Source organism: Equus quagga, chromosome 19 (genome assembly GCF_021613505.1).
Source record: "Equus quagga isolate Etosha38 chromosome 19, UCLA_HA_Equagga_1.0, whole genome shotgun sequence".
In the NCBI taxonomy this organism is placed as follows: Eukaryota; Metazoa; Chordata; class Mammalia; order Perissodactyla; family Equidae; genus Equus; species Equus quagga.
This window is the reverse complement of record NC_060285.1, coordinates 16,441,366-16,454,184: the sequence shown is the minus strand read 5'-3', so window position 1 is coordinate 16,454,184 and position 12,819 is coordinate 16,441,366. Positions and strand designations below refer to the sequence as shown.

At 41.1% G+C, this 12,819-nt stretch overlaps 1 protein-coding gene across 1 annotated transcript in view; it reads left to right on the top strand.

Annotated features, from left to right (window-relative positions):
- The window catches only part of RFX4 (regulatory factor X4), a 141,366-nt gene that overhangs the window by 107,282 nt on the left and 21,265 nt on the right, over positions 1–12,819 (top strand). Inside the window, exons 14-15 of the mRNA XM_046646480.1 lie at positions 9,762–9,881; positions 10,212–10,373. Coding sequence (XP_046502436.1) covers positions 9,762–9,881; positions 10,212–10,373 — 282 coding nt within the window. The remainder of the gene's footprint in view (positions 1–9,761; positions 9,882–10,211; positions 10,374–12,819) is intronic.

Below are 12,819 nucleotides of genomic sequence, written 5' to 3'. Positions count from 1 at the left end.
AGTGAATATGTGGTGAAACAAAGAAGGCACTATTTTTTCTAAACAGCTCTGTCCATGAAAGACTGTGTTTACCCAATTGGAGAAGTGTTTTGTTGTGGATTTCTTTAATCTCAGCTTTGGGAAGTTCTCTGAACCTGCCTGCACCATGGCTACAGATGGAAATTCTCTTTGAGCCGTATATGGAAATGCTCTGGTGACTGCTACCTGGGCAGTGCCATCAGGCATGGCATTTTGATGACTTCCAGTTCAGCATAGTTAGTGTTAGCACATGTTACCTCTGGCTCTGGGAAAATCATTCGTGCATAACTGCTTTCACTTAAGCGGATGGTTGAAAAATATTTGAGATTTTTTCATTGCTTCAAAATCAAAGAATCAACAATATCACACGCTTTAATACACATTACACATCCACAAAGGAAGCATCCTTTCCTTGTTTTATCTCTTATTCTTCAATTTCCCGATTTTTAAACGAATTATGTGTACTACCAAGTACCCTTCATTAGACAGAGAAAGCAATTCCTTTGCAGTATTCTTTGAAATTCACTTGTTTTTACTAAGTTAACAGTCAGTGTGATAAAGGAAGTTTGGACAGTAGCACAATTAGGGTTCTATGAACGGATTGAATTTATTACTAAGAAATATTGTTCCTTAAAATGTGTTTATTTCTTTTTGAACCACACACTATTTTAGGATATACTGGAACCTCAGACAAATGGCAAAAGTGGTCACAAGTCTTTTAGAAATGGAAATAAAGAGATATTAACCCAATTTCACTTTTACAGTATTTTTCAACGCTAGGCAGGTTGAAATAATACCTGTTTCCAAGTGCATTTAGCAAACTGTCTGAAAGGGTCCTGCTCATCCGACTCATTGTTAAGTTTTGCAGCTTGGGGTGACAGGCAAGTTGAAAGAATCTGCAGCAGACAAAAGCCCAGCTCCCCCTTTCCGCCTGTATATGTCAAAGACACAGTTGGTGGTTGTGTTTGGGTCATGTGTTCCCTGTATAAAAACAGCTAATTAGGAAAAAGAGCCCTCTGTTCCCTGGCCCCCTCCCCCAGCCGCGGGGGCCAGCTCTATATCTTATAACTCCCACACGATCCTTGTCGCGGTGAATGGTGCGGGGTTTGTGTGTCAGCATAGCAGGCTGACCATTACAATGATCGAGTGGAATATCGCAGTGATCCTGTGGGGGACTCCATCACCTCTTCCCAGAGCAGCCTCTTTCAAAGGTAGTTGACTCCTTTCTTCTCCTTAATTCCTTTTCACTCTCTTCTCCCTAATTCCTTTTCACTGAAAGAACCTATGCTGTGAACTAAAGTAGCCAGACTTTCTTTGCTGCAAGCAGTGGTTTCTAGCAAAATTAGTCAGCAAAGGTGGGCTAACAGGCAATGAACTTTTTAGTCTTAATAGAGCTAAGCAAATTAGAGTTTCTATTTTTTTTTTTTAAACAAAAACATATTTTCAGTTGACTGCTCTGATTTCAGTTCACAGGATACCTGGATCCCAAGTCAGTGCAGGTGCCTTTACCCTTTCACTCAGGGTTTTCACCAAATGCCCCTTATTTCCCTGTTAGGAACTTCTAGAAGGCAACAATAGTTTCTGAAAGTAGTTCGGCATAAAACAGATTGAAAAGGAGTCCTGGGTTTGATGGCTAAGGGGACAGGATTACACATCATTCCCCACATTTCCACTTTCTCACGCCTGTTTTCTGACCTAGCATCAAAGCTCACAGACTTGGGCAGGGCCTGGAGGCCACATGGGAGCAATTCTGTCAGGGACAGGCTCCCAGAGCAAGTGCCCATGATGGAGCCTTCCAGACTACTCTATGCTTAGATGTCTTGGCCTGGCACTCTTTTATCCAGAACCTGCTGCACTGCAGGATCTTGACATTTGAAATGTCACCCAGGCTCCCGCCAAGCACTAGGAGGCAGGACTTTCTTTCCCTGTATTCAGGAGAGGAAGCAGAGACCCAGAGAGGAGAGGGGATTTGCCTATGGACGCATGGCAAATTAAGCTGAGCTCCCCTCAGAATCTGTCCCATGTCAGAGTTCGTGTCCTTTCTGCTATGCCACACTGCCACCCCCTCTTCTAACTCTCTTTGGTTTAATACTACTAATAAAAAACAAAGTAACATTTATTGAGGGCCTAGTATGCACTAGACATAATATTAGGCACTTTCTCATTTAATTCTCACCACAACATGTGAAACCTGCTACTCCTGCCCTCACTACAACAGAGGAGGAAGCCAAGGCAGAATATGAAGTGAAAGCAGGATAATAATCATTTTAACAAATATTTAGGAAGCACACACTACCATTTAATTCTCACACTAATTCTGCAAGGCAGATTATAATAGGTGCCTTTTTATAGAGAGGAAAAGGGAGCTTGGAGAATTTTCTTGCTCAAGATCGATATGGCAAGTGGCAGAGCTCTGTTTCAAAATCAAATCTGCCTGACCACGAAACCTATGCTTTTTCAACTACCACAATTAAGACAAATACCCTGGGCTCAGATGCATGGGACAAAAAGGCTAGATAAATGTGTTCAGTCCTCATTGATGGTTTTTTAAGAAATCCCTATTGATGGATTAAAAAAATTTAAAGCTATGAGAGAAAAGAACAATAACTAGATTATCATGAGTAATAAGAGATGCCAGGAGACAATGGAATAACATCTTTTAAGTGTTGAGAACAAAGAACTGTCAACCATTATTCAAGAGGGAGGGCACAGTAAAGACATATGTAGTTATACAAAGACAAAGAGAATTTGGCACCCATAGAATCTACTATACCTTAAAAAAAAAAGCTATTAAAGGATGCATTTCAGCAAGAAGAAAAATAAAGCCATAGCTAAGGTCTGGGATGCAAAAAACAAAATGATCTAGTTATTGTGGCTGTGTAGCAAATTACCCCAAAGCTTACTGGCTTAAAATAATCGTTTGATTATGCTCCTGGAGTCTGTGGTCGGGAATTTGGACAGGGCACAGCAGGGGTGGCTTGTCTCTGCTCTAAGATGTCTGGGACTTCAGATGGGAAGATTCAAAGGCTGGTAGCGAATTGACAGCTGGAGGCTGGAATCGTCTGGAGGCTCTTGACTCACTTGTCTGGTGCCTGGGCTGGGATGACTCGAAGACTCAGACTGCCGATCAGGGTGCCTTCAAGTGGCCTCTCCATGTGGTTCAGTTTCCTCACAGCATGGAGGCCTCTGAACAGTTAAACCTCTCACATGGTGGCTCAGGGCCCCACATGTAAGTGTTCGGAGGGGGAAGCCACATTGCTTTTTATGACCCAATCTCAGAAGTTAAAGTGTCACTTCCCCCATACTCTGTTGGTCAAAGCAGTCACAAACCTACCAACATTGAAGGGAGTACACTGACCCCCAATTCTCAAGGGAAAGTATTTGGGGGCCCTGTTTTAAGATGAGAGAAATTTTTAAATATGTAAACAAATTTAATTAACTATTGATTATAATTTAAAAATTAAATTTATGTGTTAAAAAAAATAAAACCAAATTCTAGAAAACAGTACAACATAAGGTTGTGGGAAGGGAATCTTCAAAGAATAGCTAAATCTTACAAGGTCTTTGTCTCAAAATACTAAATAACTTTAGACTTTGTTGAAAAAATGTATAGTTTGAATTTAATAAATGTGTAGGATATATGTTAATAAATTAAGTGATCATCAATAAAAGAACAGAATCATAATTTACTGAGGAAAAATGAAAAACTATGACAACTTAGAGATGGCAGGATAAAGAAGCATAGATAAATGATGGCAAACAAAAACCACAAAATAGGATGCTAGAAATAAGATCAAATAATCATCACAGTAAATGAAAAAGTGACTTCCTGTAAAAAACATCAGACAAATGTTTTTACAGCCAACTTTTACTAAACTTTTAAGAAACGTAAAACTTTTAGTTTATGAAAATGAACATGAAAAGTGATGTTTCAGAGAATAAAAATAAAAGAAGGAAAGCTATACAACTCATTTTATGAAGCTAATATAATCTTAATTTCAAAATTTTGGAAGAATAGTAGAGGAAAAGAAGATTATGACTCAACCACACATAAATATAGATTAAAAACTCTAAATAAAACACTAGCAGATCAAATCCAGCAGCAAATTGTTCAAAATCATGATTAATAAGGCTTATGCCAAGAATTCAAGTATGATTCAAAGTCAGAAAGATTACTAATTAACATACTCTATTAACAAATTAAAAGAAAAATCATATGATCATTTATATAGATATAGAGAAAAAAACATTTGATACAATCCAGCTCTCAAGTATGATTTAAAAAGACTCTTAGCAAACTAGGAATAGAGAGGAATTTACTTAATATGTTAAAGGGCACCCAAAAATCTGCAGCAAACATTATTCTAAATGGTGAAACTTTAGAAGTTTTCCCATTCAAGTCATGGATAAGACAAGAATGCCTTCTTACACTATTTCAAATAAATATGAACTGGAAGTCCTAGCCAATGCCATAAGAAAAAGAAAGGAAATACAAGAATTGGAAAGGAAAACACAAAATTGTCTTTATTTATAGATGTCATGATGGCTGACAATGAAAAGAGAATCTACAAACTAATAGAACAAATAAGAATTCATCCAGGTTACTAAATTGAGTTTTTTAAAAAATCATTGACATTCTTAGCACTAAGTAGAAAATATAGTTAAGTATATATATCTCTTTCTCCCACTCACAATAGCAACAGAAACTAAAAGGTACCTACAAAATAATTCTAACAAAAATTGTTTGAAGACTATGAATAGGCAATTCACAGAAGAGGACATTCAAATGGACAACAATCATATGAAAAGATGGGCACCTTTCTAGTAATTAGAGTGACGCAATTATAAAGAATGTAAGATAACATTTCACACCTTTCAGACTGCCAAACATTATATTTCATGTACTCTCAGTAGGAATGTAAAAAATTTTGGTGAGCAATCTGGCATTATCTCGTAAGACTGAATATGCAGGTGTTCTTGGACCCAGCGAATCCACTTCTGGGCCTAGATACAAGAAAACAGGCACACACAAAAAAAATATTCATTAGGGGCTGGCCCCGTGGCTGAGTGGTTAAGTTCGCGCACTCCACTGCAGGCGACCCAGTGTTTCGTTGGTTCGAATCCTGGGCGCGGACATGGCACTGCTCATCAAACCACGCTGAGGCAGCGTCCCACATGCCACAACTAGAAGGACTCACAACGAAGAATATACAACTATGTACCAGGGGGCTTTGGGGAGAAAAAAGAAAAAAAATAAAATCTTAAAAAAAAAAAATATTCATTAAAGCCAATTTCCAATAGTGAAAAATGGTAAACAGCCTAAATTCCCTCAACAGGAGAATGGATAAATAAATCGTGGTGTGTTCAAACAATGGCCATCAAACTAGAGCTCCAGGCATCAGTGGGGGTAGATTGTCAAAAGCGAGTTGTAGAATGCTCTGTAAAGTGTGATCCATTTATATCAAGTTTGGAGACAGAATTCAATACCATATATTATTTATGGATACATGAAATATGCAGTAAGAGTATAAAAATGCGTGTGAACAATAAGTACCAAATTCAAGACAGTAATTACATCAGAGGATGAGCACGAGGAAGCAGAGAAATGGGGTTCAGGAAGGGAACACAGGGGCTTCATCTCTATCTTCAATTAAAAAAATCTGATTCGAATATAGTTAAAATATTAGAATGGTAAAATATACAGCTGGGTGGTGAGTCCATTCACATGCTTTCCTATTTGTTTGAAAATTTTCCTAAGAGAAAAGAAATGCTTTGATTCTATAAAATGCAGTTGACTATGTTACCATGTAACAACAAAAATCTCCTCTTGGCTCCATCCTAATACCTTTTGCCATAACAGGCTCTGATGCTCACTGGCTCTGTGACTTTAGGGGACTTGTTTAAACCTTTTGAGCCTTCATTTCCTCATGTATTAATTGAAGATAAATATGACACCTTCTTCACGGTCTCGTTGGGAAGTTGAAAGAGCTCAGCACCAGTGCATATGGTAAGCTGTCAGGGCTTGCTCATTTCATTCCCTCGTCTAACAAGTGTTCCTTGGGCCTCTACTGTGTGCCTGGCACTGTTCTAGACACTAGGGATAGAGCAGTGGGGGAAAAAAAAAACGAAATAAAGTCCCTGTGTTTATGGAGCTTACAGTCTAGTGTAGGGAGGCACGTGATGAAGATAAATAAGTTAAACATATAGTCGAGCAGATGGTGTTAAGGGCTAAGGAGAGAAATAAAGCAGGGAATGTCAGCTGTAATTGCTTCTCTCCTGTCTGTCTCTCTCCCTTTCCCCCTTCCCACTGCCAGCCCTCCTTCCTCCGCTTCCCCCATCAGTCTTTCTGTGTCTGCTTTTTCACTTTCCTCTCTTCTTCTATTTGCACTGCTCCTGTGCCCATGACGTCCTGGCACTGAATCGTTTGTTGCCCACTCATCTTAATGATTGCTTTCTGCTGGCTAAGGACACTGTGGCTTTTGTGGAGTCGGTGACTGAGCTTTAAGTTTCCTTTGTGCTCAGAGCACTTAGCACGAGTGTAGGCAGGTAGCGGCAGCTCTACTGACTCTTGGTTGAAAGATGATAGAAAATTATCAGAGCAACTGGGTAACTGATCGGAGCCATTCACGAAGAGAGCTTGCAGCCCCAGATCAACACTTCCCCTGGAGTGCTGGCCTCCAAGCCCAGCTCTGATGTTTTCCAACAGTGTGGTCTTAGGCTAGTTTCTTCACCTCATCAGATCTTTGTTTCCTTTTCTGTAAAATAGGGGGTTGTATAGATGATTTCTAAGGTCGCTGCCCGTGCTCCCAGTACTAAACCCATTTTTAAAGTCTAGGGTTTTCCATTCTAATTCATTGTTTCACAGTGTCTTTCTTTCTTTCTTTCTATCCTTGATGACTTGGAGAAACATCTCAGCAAATATTTCTTCATTTTGGAGACCGTTTTAAGTATTTGATGCTATCTTTTGACTTCTTTGACTCTATGCACAAAACAGTCATATTGTAGGATCTTATAACATTAGTAGCAAAAGGGACCTTAGAGATAATAACAATAGTTACTATTTATTAAGCAACTACTGTATACTTTTCCTCATTATGGTACTTTGTAACAGGTTTTATGGTCCCCCTTTTAGACAGCCGTATTGCACGACTGATGAACAACTTCAGAATCAGACAGTCTTGGGTTCAAGTCCTGGTTCTGCCACTTAATAATTGTGTGACATTGGACAGTTACATTACCTCTGTAAGCCTCATTTTCCTCCTTTGCAAAAGGAGAGTATCACTCAGCTCAAATGGTTGTGATGAGGATTAAATGCAATAGTAAATCTACAATGGTTGACATACTGGCTGCCACAGAGTGAGGGCTAAATGGCTGATTTCGTTTTTAACATTTACAAGGAGTAACTTATGCAAGGTCTCAGTTGCCAAGTGGCAGAGCTGGATCTCAACCTGGGCAGTTTGGTCCAGCATCCATGCAGTTATGCACAATGGTATACCTCCTCAGCAGTTCACAGGACCTATTTTGGGGAAGTGGATTGAAATTTTAGTTTTTGAGACTGCATCTCACAGTGACTCAGCAAAACCTGAACCTTGCTGAATCCCAAGTGGGGTTGAAAAACAGACACAGCACTCATGGGAGAGGAAGAATGTGGAGAAAGTGCAGGACAGGGGACCTTGGCCTTGAGCTCTGTAGATGTGAGGATCAGAGGTTGCGGCAGGCTCCAAAGAGACAGGGGGTATAGGACTAGTTGTGCATGACCTGCTGGGCATCCGGAGGCTTCAGTGTTAAGCCAGGGATTTTTTTCTGTAGCCTTTCTAGACCAAAAGAATCAGTCTCTTGGAAATGAAGGGTGTGTGTATGTGTGTGTGTGTGCAGAAGTCAGGTGCAATTAAAAAGGAGAAAATTGATAAATCCCACCAAGGAAGAGTCATCCAAAAGCCCTCACTGGCCCCCATCACCTTATTTCTGAGATTTGAAAAGGCATAGTTCCCAATTCACAAGGCCCTTCTAGGCACCAAGTCCTTTATTTACCCTGTGCTCTGAGGAGGCTGGACTAGATGATCTATAGGGAATGGGAACAGAGTTTGGAGCCAGATCAAACTGAGGCAAATCCCTACTTAATTCTGATGGCGAGACTCATTTCCTCATCTGTAAGAAAGAATAAGACTGCCTATCTCACAGCTTGTTGTAAGGATGAGAGCTGTGTGAAATGCTTAGCAGAGTTCTTGGCACATAGTAAGCATTCAGTAAATGGTAGGTGTGAAGACAATGATGATGATGATGGATAATGATGATTATGACAGTGACAACAATTATAATAATAGTAGTGGTGATGATGATGATAGAATCACAAGGTAAATAATGTCAGAGAGTCTCATAAGGCCTCTAAAAAAGCCTTCCCTCTAAAAAACTAGAGAGAAATAGAAAGAGAAGGTCAGTTTGTAGCTAGGCGGGAAAGAAGTTTTGATCATTTCATAGAACTGCAGGATATCCACATGGGGATGTCCTCTTGGGAGTTAGAAACATGAGACTGGAGATGAAGACTTGGCCCCTCTCTCTGACTCTGGTATCCATGAAGTCTTGATTACAGCAGACCTGAATTGAGCCCCTTCATATGTGGATCATTCCACTGTCCATGGTAGCAGCATGACATGCAAGAAAAGAAGGTTTGAAATAATGTGTTATCTATTAATTGTATCATCTTGCACAAGTACTTGACTTGCATAATAGGAATAGAAGTACCTACCTTACAGGGTTGTTTAGAGATTAAGTTAGTGAATATTAAGACTTTGAGCACAGAGACTGGCACATTGGAAAAATCTTTTAGTGTTTTTTTTTTTTTTTAAGATTTTATTATTTTCCTTTTTCTCCCCAAAGCCCCCCGGTACATAGTTGTATATTCTTCATTGTGGGTCCTTCTAGTTGTGGCATGTAGGACGCTGCCTCAGCGTGGTTTGATGAGCAGTGCCATGTCCGCGCCCAGGATTCGAACCAACGAAACACTGGGCCGCCTGGAGCAGAGTGCGCGAACTTAACCTCTTGGCCACAGGGCCAGCCCCTGGAAAAATCTTTTAAAATGATTGTTCACATCCCTTTTTATGAAATAATCTACTCTAGATTAAAAATGAAGAGTATTACTTGAGAATGCCAAATCTTTTCAATTTACTACCTTTTCTAAGAACCATGTGCTAAACGGAGGTCTCAGAAACATTTAAAGAAATAATTCAGTTGCAAATTTAAGACTTCAATTGTGCTTCTAGAATTATGTCAGGTAACTGGTAGATACCAATGACCTAGAAGGCAAAGACCCTGCCATGGACATCCTTAAAGTCCAACTGGAGAAATAAGACACACTTGTGGAAGAGATAAAAATGAAAGACACTAAGTCAACAGAAGCTGAACAAAGTGGGTGTTCACACGAGGCTGAGGCTAGTATGTATATGAGAGCTCAGAAGTATTTGGACAGATGGCTGAATGGGTGCCACTTTTGGTGGTGTCATATTAATAGATTGAACAAGGAAAAGATTCACTTGCCACAAAGTGTTAATGACACTTAGCTTACGTTAAGCATTAGGCTGAGGATACAGCAAAGAAAAGATCTGACCATGAGGAGATCACTGAGTGGGGAATGAGAGTCTTGAACGGAGCATTAGAGCACAGTGTAACATATGCTGTTGACCAGGCAGAGGGGGCATACATGAGCTGACGTGACTTACCTTTCTGTTTGTATCTTCTCTCACCAGGGTCTTTCCACCTAATTCATTTGATGTTTGATGACTACGTGCTCTACCTATTAGAATCCCTGCACTGTCAGGAGAGGGCCAATGAGCTCATGCGAGCCATGAAGGGAGAAGGAAGCACGGGTAAGCCAGCATTTCACTGGGAATTGCCCTACTTGTTAATTTGATTTGTCTCCTTACTTCTGTGCTCTGTGTTTCTTTAGCTCTGTATCCCCAAGAATTTAATTATCGTGAGCAAGTGGTGTGGAACCAATAATGTCTTTTTCTTCTTTAGGATGGGCATGTGTGTATATGGGAGTTGCCTTGCATGCCATGATGGTGATGAGAAACCATTGAAGGGTTTTAAGCAGAGGAGTGACATGACACAGAAAGAATATTTCATTTTTTAAAGTCCCTTAAAGACAACTTGCCTTGACCTTTGGCTCCAAGAACTTACCCTTTGTCTACCCACAGCAGAAGTCCGAGAAGAGATTATTTTGACGGAGGCTGCCCCGCCAACCCCTTCACCAGTGCCATCATTTTCTCCAGCAAAATCTGCCACATCTGTGGAAGTGCCACCTCCCTCTTCCCCTGTCAGCAACCCATCCCCTGAGTACACTGGCCTCAGCACTACAGGTAATGAAAGCTGCCTCAAAGGCTTTGTGTGGGGAGTTAACATTTAAAGCAGGAGCTTTCTGGAAAAATATTCTTCCCTCCAACCCCTCAAAAACAATGCCCAAACCTGAGTATCTTCCTGGATTTATGGATGACTTGCAGTTATTCATTTATTTGTTTGTACATATTGCTTATGCTTCTGTTTTCAAGTTGGCTGATTAAGTACATAATAAAATCTCTACTCCCCAAAAACTAAGCCACTGAAATGATTAAAATGATATAAAACATAAATTAATACATGGCCATCTTTGAAAACAGAAAAGGGAGCTCTCTATGAACCAGAAACTGAGCCATATCTCTGGAAAGTGGGGTAGACAGGAAACCAAATGCTAAGCCACGGTACCCACAATTGAGGCAGGGGAAATAAGTGAGGTACAAACTGATGCTGTGGGTTCCCCAAGGAAAGAGAGAGTGCATCTGGTTGGAGGTATCAAGGAATACCTCACAGCAGAGGGGGATCTGAGCCGGAACTTAATTTTAACTGACAAAGCTATAGCAGAAGGGCCTTCTGGACAGAGGACAGCATGAGCAAATGCACAGCAGTAGGGAAGTGTGGGGCCTTTTCAGGGAATGGTAAACTTTGGCTAAAATGTCAGAGGTCCATGAAGGAGTCTTAGAAGATTGGAAAGGTAAGTTGAAGACACATCTTTGAGGATCTTGAATGCCAAGATAAATTTTGGAAATGGAAAAAAAGAGATGTTACAAGGATAGTAATAGCTAGATGCTAATATCGAAATGTTACTTTATGATATGAAAAGGACCTTTGCATAATTGTCTCACTTGATATTCACAATAACACTGCAAGGCAGATGTTGTTCCATTTTATGGAGGAAAACTAAAAGGGTGAGAAGGTTAAATTTCTTGTCCTGGGTACCATAGTCAATAGTAGACATAAACAAATTCATTCACTCAGACATTCCACAAATGTCCTTGCTCACAAGATGCGTGGAAATGATACATTGTATATATAATATTCAAAATGTGTTAGCTAACATATAATAATAGAGAAGGGGTGTGAGTGAGTGTGTGTGTGTGTGTGTGTGTATGTGTGTATCCAGGATCTCACATGTTTGCTGTGGGGATCAGATGACATAGGAAAGGCCAAAGTGCTTTGGTAACAGTGAAGTGCTATCTAGATGGAAAGGGTTGCTCTTATTAATGCCTATAAAATGAGGACTACAGCCAAGAGCACCACAGGAGTTTGGAGAGAGAAGCAGTCACTTTCCTTCCCGCCTGGACTCTGGCAGGCAGGAGGGAAGCCTGCAGGAGAGAGGTGAGACTCAAAGGCAGCCTTAAAAGATGAGAAGGACTCAGCTCACAGGAGAGGAGTGGGCACGAGGAACCACAGGCTGAGACAAGCTTCTGCTGGGTGGGCCCTGAGTGGGGTGGGGCAGGTGAAAAGACCAGTCTTTGTGGTGTGGAGGGCTGTGATAAGTAATTCATAATCTTTCCATCTAAACCTGCTCTACTATCCTCCCAATTACCCAAGCATCAAACCTGGGAGTCAGCCTCAAATCCTTCCTCTCCCTCAACTCCTGTATTAGTTAAGATAGGCTAAGCTGCTGTAACAAATAGATCCAAAGATGTATGGAGTTAACACAGTAGAAATCGATTTCATTCTTGCAAACAGCCCTGGCAGGGTGTTTAGGTCCGAGAGGAGGCTCTCTTTAATGCAACTATTTGGAAACACGTGTTCTTTCAATACTGGCCTTCACCATACCCAAGGGCAGTGGTTCTCAAAGTGTGGTCCATGGACCAGCAGTATCAGCTTCTCCTGGGAACTTGTTAGAAATGCTCAGTATCAGGTCCCATCACAGACCTACTGAATCAGAAACTCTAGGGGTGGGCCCAGTGATTTGCTCGACAAGCCTTCAGGTGATCCTGACACTCACTTGTTTGAGGACGACTGCCTCAGGGCTCTGTCAAGTCTGCAACCAGCTGACCGAAATGGAAAGTGGGTATGGAGGAGGGGACTCCACTCTCTTAAAAGCTGGCCTGAAATGGCACACGCCACTTCTACCTATATTCCATCAACGAGGACTTAGTCACACGGCTTCAAGTAACTGCAAAGAGAGGCTGGGAAATGTAGGATGGCATGTCCCCAGGTAGGGAATGGGGAACAGATTTTGGGGAGACAGCTAGCATTCTCTACCACACCTCCCAAGTCTAGTTGTTCTAACACAAATCTTGGCTGACCCACTCCTTCCTGTCCCACTACTGCCTTGTGGTTCAGGCCTTCTTCCCCACCCCTCGTAGACATCTACAGTGACTCTCCAGCTGGTTACCTGCCTCCAGACTCTTGTCTGTCCACTTTCACACTGCCCATTGGGCTAACTGTCCCGAAGCTTGTGCCTCCTCAAAGTGCTGGGGCAGAGAGCCCACTGCCTCACACTACAGCCTTAAAGCA